The 17,497-nt window shown below is 46.2% G+C and overlaps 1 protein-coding gene across 4 annotated transcripts in view; it reads right to left on the bottom strand.

The window, feature by feature from the left end:
• The window catches only part of CTPS1 (CTP synthase 1), a 28,783-nt gene that overhangs the window by 6,843 nt on the left and 4,443 nt on the right, over positions 1-17,497 (bottom strand). For 2 of the 4 annotated variants that reach the window (XM_008522636.2, XM_070610105.1), the window contains exons 3-12: positions 16,536-16,706; positions 13,815-13,915; positions 12,923-13,039; positions 10,392-10,475; positions 9,799-9,879; positions 6,582-6,733; positions 5,240-5,372; positions 2,764-2,852; positions 1,838-1,932; positions 1,095-1,157 (exon numbers count right to left, since the gene is read on the bottom strand). In XM_008522636.2, coding sequence (XP_008520858.1) covers positions 1,095-1,157; positions 1,838-1,932; positions 2,764-2,852; positions 5,240-5,372; positions 6,582-6,733; positions 9,799-9,879; positions 10,392-10,475; positions 12,923-13,039; positions 13,815-13,915; positions 16,536-16,706 — 1,086 coding nt within the window. The remainder of the gene's footprint in view (positions 1-1,094; positions 1,158-1,837; positions 1,933-2,763; positions 2,853-5,239; positions 5,373-6,581; positions 6,734-9,798; positions 9,880-10,391; positions 10,476-12,922; positions 13,040-13,814; positions 13,916-16,535; positions 16,707-17,497) is intronic. The other 2 variants (XM_070610107.1, XM_070610106.1) reach the window with 1 other exon arrangement.

The raw sequence follows: 17,497 nt of genomic DNA on the forward strand, positions 1-17,497 counted from the left end.
AGAAGCCAGAGGCACTGTCCCCTCAGGGTTATTGTGAAGGAGCCTCAGAAAAACTGTGAAATGAACCCAGGACTAACAGCCAGCTGGCCACCGAAGAGTCACTTGTACTTGGTAAAGCCAGACTTTTACACTCCTTCAGGCTGCTTTATTTTTCTTAGAACTTATAAAGTCTTTCTGAAAACCTAGTGTTTGTCCACTGGGTGACAGAAAATCAAGGGGCAGTGGCAGACTCCTTCATCGGTGGCCCCAGTAACTGCAGCCCCTGCGTTCGCCCTGTGTGTGTGGCCCCTCCCCCACTGACTGGGCGTGACCACAGGGCATTAGCAAGCTTGCCAGGCGCTTGCGCAGTGGGCGAAGTCTAGCGGTCGCCATGCTGTGAGGAAGCTCGGGCTGTATTAGTGGATGATGGGCTGCCATGGGGACCTCAGATATACCGCATGGAGCAGAAAACCGCCCAGCCGAGTCAGTCAACCCACAGAATACTGAGAAAGAACCATGGTGGGAGCCACTGAGCTCTGGGTGGTCTGGACACAGTAACAGACAGACAGGCACAGAGCCAACGTGACTGAGCACTTCCCCTTTGCCAGGCACTGTGCTGGGACTACTCACGTGCACTGTTTCATTTAATACTCATTAAATGCCCCTTTCGCAGAAGAAACAGAGGCCCAGAAAGGCTAAGTAACTTGCTCAAAATCGCCCATAATAAGTGATAAAGTCAGAATTTGAGCCCAGGTCTGCTCAGCTCCAGAGCCCAAGCTCACAATAACTGCACAGCCTCACATGGGCCAGTTCTCCCGCTAGACAGCAGCTCAGGGACAGTGGCCGTGGTGATCGAAGGGCGAGACTCTCCAGAGCAGGAAATGCAGGCAGGGCCGAGGCTGCTCGCTCAGCCGGCTCCCTCCTTCCTGCGGTTCACTTGGAGGAGCTGTGCTTTCCCTCAACAAACACGGCAGCTCCCCTCACTGCGCCCCGCGAGCTGCCGAGAGACCCGGCCAACCTTCCCCACGGCTCCCAGTCACCCAGAAGGCACTGGGCTTCAGGCCCTCCAGGAACACTTAAGCAAGAATTTAACAGGCTTTTAAATGGACACTCACCTTGCCATCCCAGCACATTTCTTGAAAATTCCACCACCGCCAACTGCATTCCCAGGCACACACCTGGCAGGTGGAGGGAAACACTCATGAAGCCCCGTGAAAGGCCACACTGCTACACTCCCCGCCACCTGCCACGGCCTGCGTGTCCTGTTTGTTCACAGAACGCCAATCACAAACCCTCCTCATTTCCTGCTGTCAACAGGCAGCCCCGGCTGCATTTATCTGTATCAGATTCCAAAAACTGGGTCTAAGTGCATGTGAAGATTGCAGGTGCCAGCAGTTATTCACTTTTAGAAATAAGCAATATTCTAGTCAGTACTTAACAATTCCAGCTCTCTTACCCTCTCTCATTAAGTTCCCATCTACAACTGATCAAGTTGAAAAGTACTAAAATTTACAGCACCAGGAAGCATCCAAAGTCACTTCACCCCGTTACAGTCAGCCGGTGTCCAAGGGAGGCTAGAAACCCCGTCTCATGTCCTGCCAAACAGCTGGGTTCAGGAAAGGGACCAGGCTTCCCAAGTGGGATTCCATTCTCTGAAAACCCCACAACACCTACATGGAGCTCACAAGTTTGAACTTTTCCTTTTAAAGGAGAGTTCGAATTTCTCCCGACCAGAACCCAAAAGGCTTCTCCTTGAGCTGCTCTCTAGAGAAACGGCATCCATGTCTGGTTTCGGTCATCTCCGGGTTATTTATAGCCTCCTCCTTGGCACGTTTTCTTGCTCTTTCCTACTCCTTACCCAAAAAAGGCTTCTTCTGTTTCCGAGCCCAGGCGATCGCTTGGATTTTTCCCTCCGTCCCTCGAACACCAAATCCGCCTGGCACCAGCACTCCACTGTACAAGAGAGCAGAGCACAGTGCGACCCCTCTCCACCAGCCCAGCTCACGGCGAGCACCCAAGGAGCCGTTTCCAAGACACGGATGCCTGAAGTCACCCCTCGACTTCGCTCCCGGGCTATAACTGTGATTGGAAGACTGCTGTATGTAAACACTACGAACTCAGAAAATGTGCAGAAAACCGTGCACCTTTCTTAGTAACGTTACAAAATGCTTACAACGAGTAAAAAAAGACGGCATACGTAACAGTAATACTGCCACCGCACGATATTTGTCCGAGGACTGGATTCTCTAAATTTTAATATATATTAACAGAAACACCTTTTTTTTGACCTCTTGGCTTATGTACGGTGCTCCCCTGGGAGGAAGGAGGCCTTTCCTCGTCAGCTCAGGGTGCCACACGGACCTAGGTCTCAATCGCAGTTGTGTGGCTCTGCACCATTCCACTGTTCTCGTCAACTAGAAATTCTCGCTCATGTTTCACTATTATAAATAACAGCTGCCAAAAACAAACTATTTAAGAGACTCTAGTGACGGGTGCTCATGAAATGTCCTGGATCAAAAATCTTTACATAGGACTCGTCGATAGATGCACACAGGAAACACCATCAATCAAATCAGAATGAGTTTTCTTCAGCTTCAACTACATTGATAAGCTGTATTTTCGTAAGGCTTATTTTCTTAAGGCCATCCAGGATGCAGTCTTTTCCGTAATGAAAGGATATTTTAAAGAGTAGATTACCTACTATTAGCACAGGAAAGCACGGCACTTGGTTCCTGAAAACCAACCAAAACCCCCTGGCAACCACAGCGGGAGAGCCCCACTCACTGAGCGCTGCAGAGCTTCTGCCAGGCCTCATGGTAGCGGACCGGCTCCTCCTGCAAGGTGCTCGGCTCCAGGTCCGTGGAATCGATGTACTGGGCGTGTGCAGACAGGGGAGAAGAGAGGCTCGTGACTCCAGAGCCACGCTTTCAGAATTTCTGAATATTACCAACATTCCATCTTTCTTAATTTTAAATTAAAGTCTTAAAATGATTATCTTAATATATTTAAAGTTAATAATTTTAAAATAAATTTTAAATTTTTATTATATTTTAAAATACAAGCATTTCCTTCAGATCATTTAACTCCCAAATCTGGCTCTCTCCTGGCTCTACACGGGTCTGTTTGGGATCAGCTAAGCCACTGCAGTTGACTCTGTTCAAAAGACATTTCCCCAGTCCGGCTTCCACCCAGACTGCTTTCATTTCTTTCAACTTTATTGGAGTATAATTTACATACAACAGAATTCGAGCATGTTAAGTGTACACTCTGATGAGACTTGCTAAACACACACACATAGAGGAAATTATCGTCCTCCCCTAGAGTTCCTTCTGCTCCCCTGCAAACCACCTCCTCTCCACTCTGCTTCCTGTCAGCACCGCTCTGCCTCTTCTAGAAATGGAGCCATACAACAGGTAGCCTTGGCGTCTGGCTTCTGTCACCCAGTATGTAGCTGAGATTATTCGCGTTGCTCTGTGTATCACTAGCTTGTTCCTTTTTATTATTATGCAGTTTCCCACTGTATGAATAAACCACAATGTGCTCATTCACTGACTTGTTCAGGACATGTGGGTTGTTTCCAGATTTGGGCTATTATGAATAATAGGTCCATTTGTATAAAAATATTTTTTTGGTGGATATATGTTCTCATTTCTCTTGAACAAGTATCTGTGAATGGAACTGCTCGGTCATATCGTAAGTGCACATTCACCTTTATATGAAACTGCCAGACTGCTTTGCTCTCTGAAGCAACTGTGCCATTTACATTCCCACTGGCAACGGAGGAGAGTTCCACAGCCTCCCAACACTCTGGGCCACTTGGTGGGACTCATGACAGATTCGTGACCAGGCCCTCGTCAGCCTGTTTCCAGACATCCTCCAAATCACACTCTTCCATCTACCAAGTTCTCGACTATTCCATTTCTCCAAGCCCTTGAATGCGCTCCACCTTCCGTCAGGAACACCCTTCTCTTCTGCCTTATCCGTCTTCCCAAACCTGCCCCAGGGCCCCTCCTGGAGGAAGGCTGCCCTCCTCACGCATCTACCCAGGCAGGCTCACCCCGCTCTGTGCGCTCCCATCATACCTAAGTGACCTCGCTGTCTTTATCCACCTCTCAGCCCCTCCTGTCTAACATGTGATAGGCAGAGACTGCCTCCAAGCAGGTAAGGGAAATAAATGATTGAAAGAAACAGCAAAAAATAAGTCAGGGCAGTGTAATGAAATCTCCTAATTCTTAAAACATGTATAATAGGTCATTCTACAGGAACATGTTCACCAGCACTAAGCAAACAAAATTATCATGCTGAGGAAAGCCTGGAGAGGTAGGAGGCGAACCCCAACGCCAGTGGGGCGGAAGCTGCCCAGGACCCGTCAGTGCCGACCCTGGTTAGCACACCCAGCACGGAGCTCCAAGTGAACTGCTAACTTTCACCTCCTCCTGAGAAGCTCCGGCTGGTGAGCTGCGAGGCTGGGAAAAGATCTAAAGGGGGAGGTGGAAGGTTTCTCCAGAAGGGCTACCACACAGAGTACCCCCTCTCTGCCAGCCACAGTTCTAAGCGCCTTATATTATTAACTCATTTAATTCTTAAAATAGCCCTGTAAGGAAGGTGATATCACCATCTCTTTTTAAAGATGAGGAAACTGAGGCACGAAGAGGGTTAAGTAACTTGACCAGGGTCACATCTTGTAAGAAACAGAGCCAGACTCTGAGCCCTGGCTGTGTGGCTCCAGAACCCGCGCTCGGAACCTCGACGACACTTGACTGCCTCAAGGAGACAGGTGGAGGCCGGCTGCTCAGCCTTGCCCACCACGGCACAGACAGAACACAACCACTGCTGTTCGCTGGGTGCCGCCCATGCTCCAAGCACTGGCTGGGCGACTGGACACGTTTTGGAGAATGTCCCAGCTCTACGAAGAGGACAGCACCCCCACTCCACAGATGAGGGGAGTGGTACCACAATCACGCACCGTGCCTCTGGCCCCCCAGGGCTCCCCATCCCCACAGAGGGATTTTACTTGGTCACCTGATACTCAGAGTCAAGCATTCACTCTTAGCTTCTACTCTGACCATCTCTCCCCTTCATTATTTCCTGAAAATGCTCTACTGTTCTCTCAAAGCCAGGAGCCAACTACGACTCTTTTTTACTCCTAAAAAGAAATTCTGAGCTCCAAAAATCTAAAGCAGACACGCATGTCGCATCTATGAGAATGCAGACGGCTTCCCTGTCCACGCCTCGGCTGCCCCTGCGCCAGCCTCCTCACCTTGATCTCCAGTTTGTGGTTGATGGCCAGCGCAGAATGCTCCAGAGCCTTAATGACAGAGGCATAGGAGTCTGAGAACTTGGTGTATTTGCCCACCAGGGCGATAGAGCAGGTCTCCAGCAAGCGATCATACCTACCAACCAAGATCAAGAAGCAACAAGTTACTCAGAACGCACAGACCACCATGAGATCAAAGTTGCTTTTTAAAGAGAAGAAAAACATGTCTGGGAAGAATATAACGGGAGCAGCTATTATCTGAGTTCTATGTACAGAACAGCACAGAGGAAGCACTTTTCAGATCAACAAGGCAGGCTTTGTAAAGAAAGTAGGATTGCAGAACCTGTTACAGAGAGATGGCTTCAAAATCTCACACAAGTTGTTGTTTTTAAAAAAATTAAAATCCCAAAGGGTAAAAAAATTAACATACAAACACGCAAGACAATTCACAAGAGTTAATACAATGAAGGGAATAGTCAAATAAATTATAGGACATCCACATGAGAGTCCACACTCATTAAAAAGTTTCATTATATTTCACAATGTTATAAACTATTATGACCTCAATAAAGTAAAAAAAATAAGTTTCATTATAAAATGTAATTAGTAACAGAGCAAAAATGTTTATATTTAATGAAAAAAAGATCACAAAACTGTGTGCCATTTTTGTAGCTACATAAAGATATACAGGTAAATGGACAAAGAAAGGGAGGATGTCCAAATGAAAATAACATCCCAGAGCAGTGGAATGAGCACTCCCTCCCCAAATGCTTATTGATACCATCATAGTGATTTTGCAACCACAGCAAGGACATCCAGTGCTCTGGGCACTGTGTGAAGATCTCTGATGTGACGTGCAGGCGTCACAGAGCTTTAAGAGGAGGAAAGCAGCACGGGGACAGTTCTCAAAGCGATGAGCTTGGCAGCAGTAGTAAGAAAAGACTAGCCATCCTTGCTGATCCTTCTGGTGTGGGATGAGCAGCATGTTCCCAAACGCAGTTCAGATATTTGGGACACTCCTCAGGAGTGCTCCAGCCACAGTCAGCCAGGCGTGTGGGCCTCAGGTATGTGTGCTAACCTGTTTGCACTGATTTTCTAGTTGACGGGAGACCAGGGTGGTGGATGTATGATCAGAACTTACTGGAGACCTGGGCCCTGGGCAGCTTTCCTAGGACTTCCTCATCCGAGACGCAGCTGCCTGAGGGCTGAGATCCTCCCTTCACACCCCTGACCCTCAACACCTTCTCTAACAGGAGTGGACAGCACAAGTAAGAGCTGAATTCCCTGAGCCCCTGCAACAAGAAAAATAAGGCTAGGACTCCCAGCTCCTGATTAGGAAGCAAACCTGTCAGCCATCTCCTTCCACTTCATCAGCATTTTTCGGGGCTGCCTCTCAATAGGAAGGTCAAGTCTTCGAAGAAAATAATCGACAACGCCCTGCTCCTCCAATAACAAGGGGACTCGGTATATGGACGAGACATCGTGGACACAGATCACCTATTTGAAAACAAGGAAAGGTTATTTAATAAAAACAAACAAAAATGGACTTGGCTGCAGCCTCCCACTAGCTATATGACCTTGGGAAAATAACTGTTCTAAATGTGCAAACAGGGGCCGGCCCTGTGGCCGAGCGGTTAAGTTCACATGCTCCGCTTGGGCGGCCCAGGGCTTCACCGGTTCAGATCCTGATCCTGGGCGCGGACATGGCACCGCTCATCAAGCCATGCTGAGGCGGCATCCCACATACCACAACTAGAAGGACCCACAACTAAAATATACAACTGTGTACTGGGGGGCTTTGGGGAGAAAAAGGAAAAATAAAATCTTAAAAATAACTAAATAAATAAATAAATTTGCAAACAGAAAAAAGGGCAATTTTCTAGAAAAATATAAATTACCAAAACCGATTCAAGAAGAATAGAACAGAAGAAGAGTGGCTAATCTTTTGGGAACATGGGTGCAAAAATCCTTAAAAAAATAAAAGTAAAAATAGCAAACCAAACCGCAAATGTAGTTAAAAAAAAAAAAATCAAAATCATGTCGAAGAGGATTTGCCCCAAGAACAGTGGGTCTCAGACTCGGCTGCACGCTGGCCTCACTCGGGGGAGCTTTTAAGAAATCGCAAAGCCCACGCTGCGCCCACAGCACTTAAATCAGCCCCGGGGGCAGGAGGCAGGCAGGCAGCAGCGCTGTGTAAAGCTGAGTTTGAGAAGCAGCACATTAGGAAATCGAACAGAGGAATTCACTACATGAACAGATTAGACGTGGGAAACAAAAATCACTTCAGTAGACGCAGATTTAATAAAAATTCAAAGCTAATTCATAAAAAAAAATTGTGGTAAATTAGGAATATTATGGAAAATGCGAAAATAGAAGAAACCCACAGCAAACATCATTCAGTTTGATATTTAATATCAATGCTTGATATTCAAAGTCTGGAACAAGACAAAACTGGCCACTCTCACTATTTCTAGTGAACCATGTACTGGAGGTGTTAGTCATTACAATTAGATAAGAAGAAAATGGATATGAACTGGAAAATCAACAACTGCTACTAAATATATACAACATTATTGCTTATCCATAAAAACCAAGAGAATTTACAGGTAAACAGTCAGAACTAACACAATTTTAGTAAGGTTGCTAGGCTTGACACCAAAGGGCAGGAGTCAGCAGGGTTCCCACACACGGGCCTTATCTAATCAGGAAATGTAATTTTTAATTATGCTATTCATATGGTAACAAAAATTATGAATACCTATAAATAAATCTAAAAAACAACTTTACAAAGATAAGTAAATCTAAAAGGCACCTTTTTAAAGACAATTATGGAATATTATCGAAGAATAGTCCTTTCAACAAATGGAGCTGGAACAACTAGATATCCACAGGCAAAAAAAGGGGAATTTCAACTTTTATTGAAAAGTTCCTATACATAAGTTAACTCACAATGGATCCTGGACCTAAATGTAAAACCTAAAATTATAAAGCTTTAGAAGAAAATCTTCATGATCTTGGTTAAACAGAGTTCTTTGGTATGATACCAAAAGCACAATATATAAAGAAAAAAACAGACGAATTGGAGTTCATCAAAATGTAAAAGCTTTTGTGCTCCAAAAGACACCATTAAGAAAATGAAAAGACAAGCCACAGATTAGGAGAAAAAATTTGCAAATCACGTATTTGATAAAAGATTTACATTCAGAATATGTAAAGAACTATTATAACAATAAGATAAGCAAACCAATTAAAAAATAGGCAAAAGATTTGAAACTTATTTAAATATAGAAACACCTGTCGCATTTTTAATAGTGAATCATTTTAAGGACAACCTATTCTATTACAGAATTGAACTACCTTCACTTGCTAGGACAGAAATAGCTAAAATAACTGAAGTGCGTGATAAAAAGGCTGTTCATAACAATGAAATTATTCTGACATTCCACATCCCGAGGATGAAGCAGAATCCCGCTGACAGAGCTCCCGGCTCAGCAATCACACCCGGGAACACTGACCTCGGACCCCAGCACCCTCCCAGCCTGACGCTGCAGCCACTGTGCAGATGGGTAGGACGGCCACCTCTGTGATGGTCAAAGGCTTTCCTCCTGCTCTACGCACGTCAATGCCAGGCCAACGATTCTGATTTTTTATATTCACTTCCATGCTCCTAGCCGTCTTGTAAATGGATTTCTCTTATTTTAACTCTGCTGCTGCATTCTCCCCTCTGGGCCAGCGGGGCTCCCCTACTTAGTCTCCTGATCCTCAGATAATCTAGTAGTAAAACAAACCATAACCTAATCACAAATTCCTGGACCTCAACTTCCCCTCTACTCTCCTTCAGCCAAACCTGACAAAAGCCACCATCTCAACCTATCACTAACATTTCCACACCATGCACCACACTTGGACATGTTACAGGTTCCGAAATGTTGAATTTCTTGTGCCACAGGTGCCCCCCATCAGCACAGGGAACAAAAAAGACCATAATATGTTTAGAGACTACAACACCAGAGACACCAGGCACCAGGAATGTGAAGCTGACTAAGGTGGTCTTTGCCTTCAAGAAGCCCGGAGTCTCTGAGGGGAGACACGCACAAACACACACACACATGCACACGCGCGCACACACCCCAAGCAGCAGTATAGTGGGCTCACCAGCAGTACCTGCGACACACACAGGTCACCCAGAGAAGAATCAACCCTGAAGTTTGAGGGTGAGGAGGTTTGGCAGGTAAAGCTCTTTAAGAAGATACCATGTCCTAGCTGGGCGCAAAGGACGAAAATGAACCGGAGACTGCCGGGTCAACAGGGCGAGGGGGACGCCCATTCAGCACAGCTGGAGGAAACAGTACAAGGAGTAGGGAGAGAAGAGGCAAAAGGATGTTCGGGAAGCACCCAGAGAAGGTAATGGAGAATCCCGGAGCCCACAGGCATCAGCTCTTCTGGGAACAGCCTACTGTCCCAAATTACGAAGTAACAACAAGCCTCGTGAAACCGGTTTAGAGACTTCAGGATAATTAGAATCCAAAAACGATTTACGTGAAGATGGAACTTCTACCTACTTGTTCAGGTTCAACGTGGCAGAACATCGATATTTTCTCCTTAACTGCCGTGTCGAGAGGATTTGAACACCTGCACACGACCTAGCAGTCAAGGAAATAAGACGTTCAGATAGAAGGAAGACATTCGTTACATAGTTGGGTTTTTCTCTTAATTGAAATTAAACAAGACAACCCATTGTTCAGCTGGATGAAAATGTTAACACCCAACACAATGCAAATAAACTATGAAAATACTACCTGTTTTCAAAACTGAAATTCCTAAATCCCAAATTAGAGAAATATAAGAGAATGGCAGCACAAAGGAGCAGATCAATGAGCTACAGGAGCCAAGTGGGGCTCTCTCTCCTCAACTAACGTCCTTGGGTAAGAGGGAAAGGAGCGTAAATGATGGGGTGAGGGGAGAAATAAGATGCCCTCACACAGGCCGGGGAAGGAATCTTTGCCAACTGCAGCCCCAGCTCAAAGCACTAAACCTATTTCTCCACCATCAACCAGAAGCATGCCAAGAAAACCAAGGTCTCGTCTGTCAGGGAGGAGAGCTTTTAATTGCACACACGAGATCGCGCTGGAACCAGGTAATCGGGAAATCTCACCAGATCGGGGGAAAGCCCAAGGCCTCTGAGTTCCCGAACACTGTTCTGGGTGGGTTTAGTCTTCTGTTCCCCCGTTGAACTTGGCTATTTTACAAAAGGAAAAAGAAATTAATTCCTCTCTGATAAAGAATTTTCAAGTATGACTTTTCCCTGAACCTCTTTTAATAGGAAAACAGATAATTTGATCATTTATCTCATTTAGGTTTTATTTTTGTCAGAGTCACACATGCATATAATTTAGTTTAATAAAGTTCAAATAGGTCTACAAGGTATGTCCTAAAGAACAGTGATACCGGCTCCCATCTACCTCCCCCCTTTCCAAACCCTGGAGACAGCCACTCTCCCACTCTGCTCCTAATCGATCCTCTGGGATCTTTATTGCTACTTCTTGACATTTAGTTTGAGGCATTTTCTACTGACTTCCCTGGGGGGATGAGGAACCCACTCTCTCTGCCCCGATCCTGCGCCTGCAGCCCCGTCTCATGACCCTTCTTCAGTATTCACAGATTTCAAAGATTTCAGTACCGTCCACCGTCAAACCAGGTGTCACACTTTTACTTTCTGGTCCAGCTGTTTGTTTTCCTTGGTGGGTTGTTCTGTTTTGTTGGTACACTGAGCTTGCTACGTACTCCATCATCTTTACTCTCCTCTCACACTTTACAGATACACTTACTGGGTAGAGAATTCTAGGCTGGAAATCACTTGCCCTCAGAACCTTTAAGGAAACAGCTTCACGATCTTTCAGCTTCCGATATTGCTGCTGAGAAGTCTAATGCCATACTGATTCTTGATTTTTCTCTCTAGAGCCCTTTAGAATGTCTGTCTCATTATTCTGAAATTTCACACCGATGTGCCTTGGTGTGGGTCATTTTTCACTCAATATGCTGGGCATTCAGGGGGCCCTTTCAATCTGGAAACTCATGTCTGAAACATTTCCATGAATTGTTTAGATCAGGAGTCAGAAGATTTTTTCTATAAAGGCCCAGATAATAAAATATTTTAGGTTTCGTGGCCCATGTAATCTCTGCCAGCACTACTCAACTCTGCCGTTTTAATACAGAAGCAGCCGTGGACAATACATAAACCCATGGGTGTGGCTGTGTTTCCACACAATTTTATTTTCTAAAACACGGTGGGTTGATTCGGCCTGTGGGGCACGGTTTGCCGACCCCTGGTTCAGATTACAGTTCCTTCTCCCTTTCTGTTATTTTTTTGAAATCCAATTACTTGGATGTTAGAACTTGCAGACCACTCCCCTAATTTTCTTGCCTTTTCTCTCCTATTTTCTCTCTCTTGATCCCCTGTTCTCCTTCCCAAGGTTATTTCCTCAACCCTCTTTCTCTTAAATTTCTGCTATCTAATTTTTAACTTCCAAGGATTCTTTTCTGTTCTCTGGATGCTCCCTTTGCAGGGGAGCCAGCCCTTGATTAAAGGATGCAGTCTATCTCAATTCTGAGGACATGAAGGACAGGTTGCTTTGTTTTCTAAGTCTCCTGCTCCCTGCAGAGCGTCAGTTTCCTCTAAGTTCCTTTCTATCTGTTATTTTGGTCTCTTGCATGTTAGATGCTTTCTCCAAATGTCTGGTGATCACTGGCCGCCAGCTCCTATTGAAAAGCTAACTAGAGTTTCTGGGTAAGTGGGTGGGCTTGTCCACCAAGGTCCCCCTTGTGGGGCTCTGGCTGGCCTGTTTCCCTGGGGAGCCTCGGAGGGCAGTGTTTTCTCCTGGGCCACTCACATACCCAAGAAAGAATCTTACAGTCTCCTACGTGGGAGGGCCAAGCTGGCTGTGATGATTCTGGGGACCAGGTTGCAGAAGGGAGGGTGTCTCAACAGCATAAAATGACACAATTCCACGTTTCTAGTTCAGTATTACTGCCCTCAACTGTCCCTGGTGTCTGCTCATCCAGGAACCCTCTCCAGAGAAAAAGCCTACAGTCTTCCGCTGAGGTGGGAGAGGGGCTGAGGCCCAACTGTGCACATTAGGGGAGGGGATGGCAGGGTCCAACTGCTCCTGAAACAGCAGTTATGAGCCCCACCCTCACCCCCAGTCCCAGAGGTACCTGAAGCTGCCCATTCCTGCGCCTCTGGGGGCCTGCAGGGCAAACAGGGCTGTGCCTCTGCTCCCCTGGCTGCAGGCCCGGGACCCAGCTCTCCCAGGGCCGCCAGCTCAGTTCCCATGTCTCCATCTTCTGTCTGCCTTCCTAATATTTGTTAACTGTTGACTCCTCTCACAGGATTTATCTTTATGAATTTTGTCTTAAAAAGAATTCCCCTTACTATAATTGTAGTGGGGCTTCACCACGCAGTAAAGACAACTGGACACGTTCAACCCACCACCTTTAACTGCAACTTCCCTGGTTAATTTTCCAAATGTTTTCCATTTGATCTTTTCAGAAAGTACGACTATAAAAATTTAAAATTCACACAGGAGTTTTTATTTCCTGCTTCCTGTACCTCGAATAATTAAAAAGGATAAGGGGGGAATCAACCTGTTCCCCCTGCTCTCCTCATTCAAACTCTGAATGCCGTACCTGAGGAACCAGACTGACGTGAATATTGCAGAAGTTCTCTCTCTTGACCTTGAACTGGAACTGGCGGAAGGCCTCGATGAAGGGCATGCTTTCTATATCTCCCACCGTCCCGCCGAGCTGAAAGAGCAAAGTCATCCGAGAGGGTAAGCACTAAACCCTCCTCTTGTGGGTTAGTTTTCTCACGACTGCACCCTGTCACCTCACCTCAATCATCAGTTACAGTGTAATGTGGACTCTAGACATGACTTCGTGCGAAAAGGTTACTTTTTTGGCCAGGCTCACGATTCCCCAAGGTTATCACGGATCTTTCCACATCATTTCAAGGAAAAGGTCAGGGGGAAAGAAGTACTAGGAATTTTATTTCTATGACAGTCACAAAGCAAAGAAACCTAAGTCTTATCTACTTAGTTATCTACTAAACATCTGTACTAAAAAGCATCAGTTATAAACAAACTGCTGGAACTTTCGAGGCTCCTAGTTTTGCAGGAACACTGAGATCCAAGAGCTGGGATCAGCACAGCAGGAGTACAGAAACCGAAACCAAAGGAGGCCCCTTCAGAGATGAATGTTCCTGGCAGAGGAAAGCCAAGGTCGGCTGACTTTCTTAAGAGAAAGGTGGAAACGTGTCAGGCCACTCCCACTGGTACAGGCCACCTTAAGTGAACATGTAAATGCTGAACAAGGAGAATCGCTCTGATAAAGTACCACTTTTGACGGCTGCACCATTCCACCTGACCATTACTGTGCCCCTACCTGCCACACTGCAGCTGGGAGGGTCAAGGGCGCCTCTGGGCACTGTCTTATCAGTTGCCGATGGCTGACTAAGGAGGTGATTATGTACCCTTGGTCAAATACGCAGGAATCATGAAGTTTAGAGAAGACTCATACAAACCTCAATGACACACACTTGAGGTTCCAGGCCATCTTCGTCCACAGGGATTAACGCTTGTCTCATTACCCACTCCTGGATGGCATCTGTGATGTGAGGGACCACTGGGAGAGGAAAAAGAAATATGTAACTTCCACTTTTCCATTAGCACCGACTGAAGCATGTACATTCATTATGAAAACAAAATGCTGTACTCTGCACAGAGGAGCAACATATTTTGCTAAATAAAAATATTTCTGAGACCACTCTTTAACGGTCTTAGAAAAAAATCTTTGGGCTCACACTCCCCGCAGCCTCCTTTCCAGATTTCCTGGCTGTGGCTGGAAGCGCTACAAGAGAGGAAGGCCAAGCAGCATCCTGAACCACCTCAGAGCACCTGCCCCCGTGCAGAGTCCACCCTGGCTGCAGACCCACGGCAGACCACCTGGCCACCCTACTGCTCACAGCTGAAGGCGGGCACTGCACACCTGGGTGCTTTTTCCAAGAACAAGCAGAGGTTAGGAGCCCGTTCCTTTGCTTCCAGTTTACCAAAGGGAAGAGAATCCACTGCAGACAACACAGCGCAGCAGAGCGGTTAGGAGCACAGCCTCTGGGGCCAGAATGTCTGCATTCAGATCTCAGCCCCACCACTCACTAGCTGTGGCTCTCTGGGCAAGTTACTTAACTATTCTTAAGCTTGATTTCCCTATCTGTCAGGTGGAGGTTACAGCTTCTACTTCATCAAGTGGTGGAAATTTCATGAGCTACACCTGTAAAATGCTCAGCAGAGTGCCTGGCACGCCAGCACTCAAGAAATGCCAGCTACTGCCACTTTCTTCAATCATAGCTGCAGGGCTGGGACAGCAAGTTCCTAAGGGGCAGAGGTGACCGTTTAACTTGCTATGCGGGTAACCAGCAGTGCCTCAAGCACGAGGGTACTCATTATTTATTCTGCACAGAGCAGCCAAAGTGACCTTTTTTTTTTTTTCTGGTGAGGAAGACTGGCCCTGAGCTAACATCTGTTACCAATCTTCCTCTTTTTTCTTTTTTCTCCCCAAAGCCCCAGTACACAGTTGTATATTCTAGTTGTAGGTCCTTCTAGTTCTTCTATGTGGGATGCCACCACCACAGCATGGCTTGATGAGCAGTGTGTAGGTCCACACCCAGGATCCAAACCAGTGAACCCCGGGCCGCTGAAGTGGAGAGCATGAACTTAACCACTATGCCACCGGGCAAGGCCCCCAAAGTGATCTTTTCAACTGCAAATCAGAGTTCACCCATGTTTAAGCTCTTCCATGGCTTCCCACTGTCGGAGTTAAACCCAAACTCCACACCGTGAGCCAGGAGGCCCCGCACAATCGGGCTGCAGCCCACCTCGTCCACCTCTCCAACCGTCACCCTCAGTCACCAGACTGCAGCCAGGATAGCCCCCTGTGCCCTGACCAAGGCCTTTGCGGCCTCGGGCCTCTGGACGTGCTGTGCCCTCCTTCCCCTCTCCCACGGCCAGCCTCCCCTCACACGTCCTCTCCTTGGAGGCCTGCCCTGACCACCTGTCCGCACTGGCTCTCCCTTTTCCCTCTCTCCTCACTCTGCTCATTTCCTTCACAGCTCCCATCTTGTTTCCTGTTTGTTTCTCTCTCCCACAAGGCGACCTCCATGAGGACAGCGGCCTTGCTGGGCTTGTTCATCACGTATTCCCAGCCCCAGCGAGGGTCTGACTGCAGCGAGCATTAAAATGGCTGATGAATGAATGAAGAAATGAATGAACACACTGGAGACCTAGAACCACAAACTATGGGATCAAGATCATTGTGATTCTTCATTGATCCCTTTCTGTGTGTCAGGAACTGCAGAGAAACACTTTACTCACTTGGCTCTTTCAACCCTAACAACCCGGAGAGGCAGGTCCTGTTGCCATCTTCATTTCACAGAAAAGGAAACCAGGTCTCCAAGAGGTTAAGCAGTATCTACCCATGTTTGTAAAACTGCTAAGGGGCAGAGCTAAGACCTAAGTAGGACCCAAATAGCCCAGAATCTGGTCTGGGGCTGCCCACTGTCAGCGTAATGGACTTTCAGACCAGTAAAGTCTAAAGCCAAAAGCAGATTTATTCTCATAACTCAGATAAAAGCCACTTGTCAGCAACCCCCAAAATCTGGACTTACGCCATTATACTAAACCAGTTGTTTTCCAATCCTACCTTTTTTAAAGCAGCACTTTTCTCAAATGAACACTGTGCAAAATCCCAATACGGCAAACAGACACAAGTGAAGCTGGCTGGGGAAGCTCAGGAGGACCCAGGGACCCACCGCTCAGACTCCCCGTAGCCCGTATGTACTGAGGACCAGTCTGAAAACCAGTGTACACGATGGATGCTCTTTTCCTTAGCACTGTCTGTACACAGTAAGTCCCAGATGCACGACACAGACACCATCTGGCTCACTGCCCTCATCTAATTGCCCTCATCACTTCACAGTTATCACTGTATAAAAACAACAGCTCTCTGGGCTCAAATCCTGCCGCCGGACTGACAGCTTCAATGCCATTCACAGAGCAGCGATGGCTTCTTCAAGTCATCTTTTGAGTAAACAGCCATACAACTCGGAATTGTCAACTGAAGGCATATTTCAGTAATAACACTTTACGACCGTTTCATGCTGAAATTGCGTGAAAGGTGAATTTTGTACACAAAAGAAATTAAACTGGGTTAGATTTTTAAACCTCGGAGGCAGATCCAGGATTATTACCTTGGACAGTTTTCCCCAAGTAATCTCCTTTGCGCTCCTTGTTAATGACGTACTGATAGATCTTTCCAGTGGTCAGGTTGTTGTCCTTGGTGAGGCGGATGTCAAGGAACCGCTCATAGTTACCCAGGTCAAGGTCCACTTCCCCACCGTCGTCCAGCACAAAAACCTCGCCTGCGGTGAACAGTGAAAATGGTTAGAGTTAGTGAAAAACGCACATCTCATGACACAACACAAGTCCCCAAATATACACACTCGACAGAACAGAGTCTGTACGAACTTGACAGGAAACAGAGAAACTTATTTCTAGGGAACTAAACAGGACACAAAACAAAGAAAAATCACCAAACATTTTCCAAAAGGTAACTTCGTACTTCTAGTCTGCAACAAACTCAGTCTGAACCAGGAAGGGTTACGAAACACCATGAAATGGAAGGAAATTACAGCCTACAGGGCTGTGGATACATGGGACTTTCTATTAGTATGGCATCCATTGCCTAAAGAAAAAGAACTGTCAACAAAGTTCTATTTGAGCAGAGTAAGGTTTAAAGTGTGATAAAAGTATGATTTGATTCAAAATTTAAACAAGATATATACACTCAGATTGTGTTGATTATAAAAACCAGCCTCCCGGCTACACTTGAGTCCTAAGTGAAGTCGTAAAATGGCACAAGTTTCCCTCATTCCTTTGTTTCACATTCATTCCTTGAAACGTCATTCTGGAAATTCTGCCCAGAATGGTCCACTTCTGCCATCACAATAGGAGACAAGCTCATAAATGGGACACAATAGTCTTATTTTCCCCCTCAGAGAGAGATCTCACCCTCTGCTTGAGAATTCTGTATTAAATATTGCTCCAGGATGTCAATCTCTTCCTGACACCTTATTGCATAAGGATTTCTGCTTTAATGACATTTACAGCCTTATAGATTTTTACCTCAACATTAGAAAGCAGGAGTATGAAA

The sequence above is a fragment of the Equus przewalskii genome, chromosome 2 (assembly GCF_037783145.1).
Source record: "Equus przewalskii isolate Varuska chromosome 2, EquPr2, whole genome shotgun sequence".
NCBI lineage: Eukaryota > Metazoa > Chordata > Mammalia > Perissodactyla > Equidae > Equus > Equus przewalskii.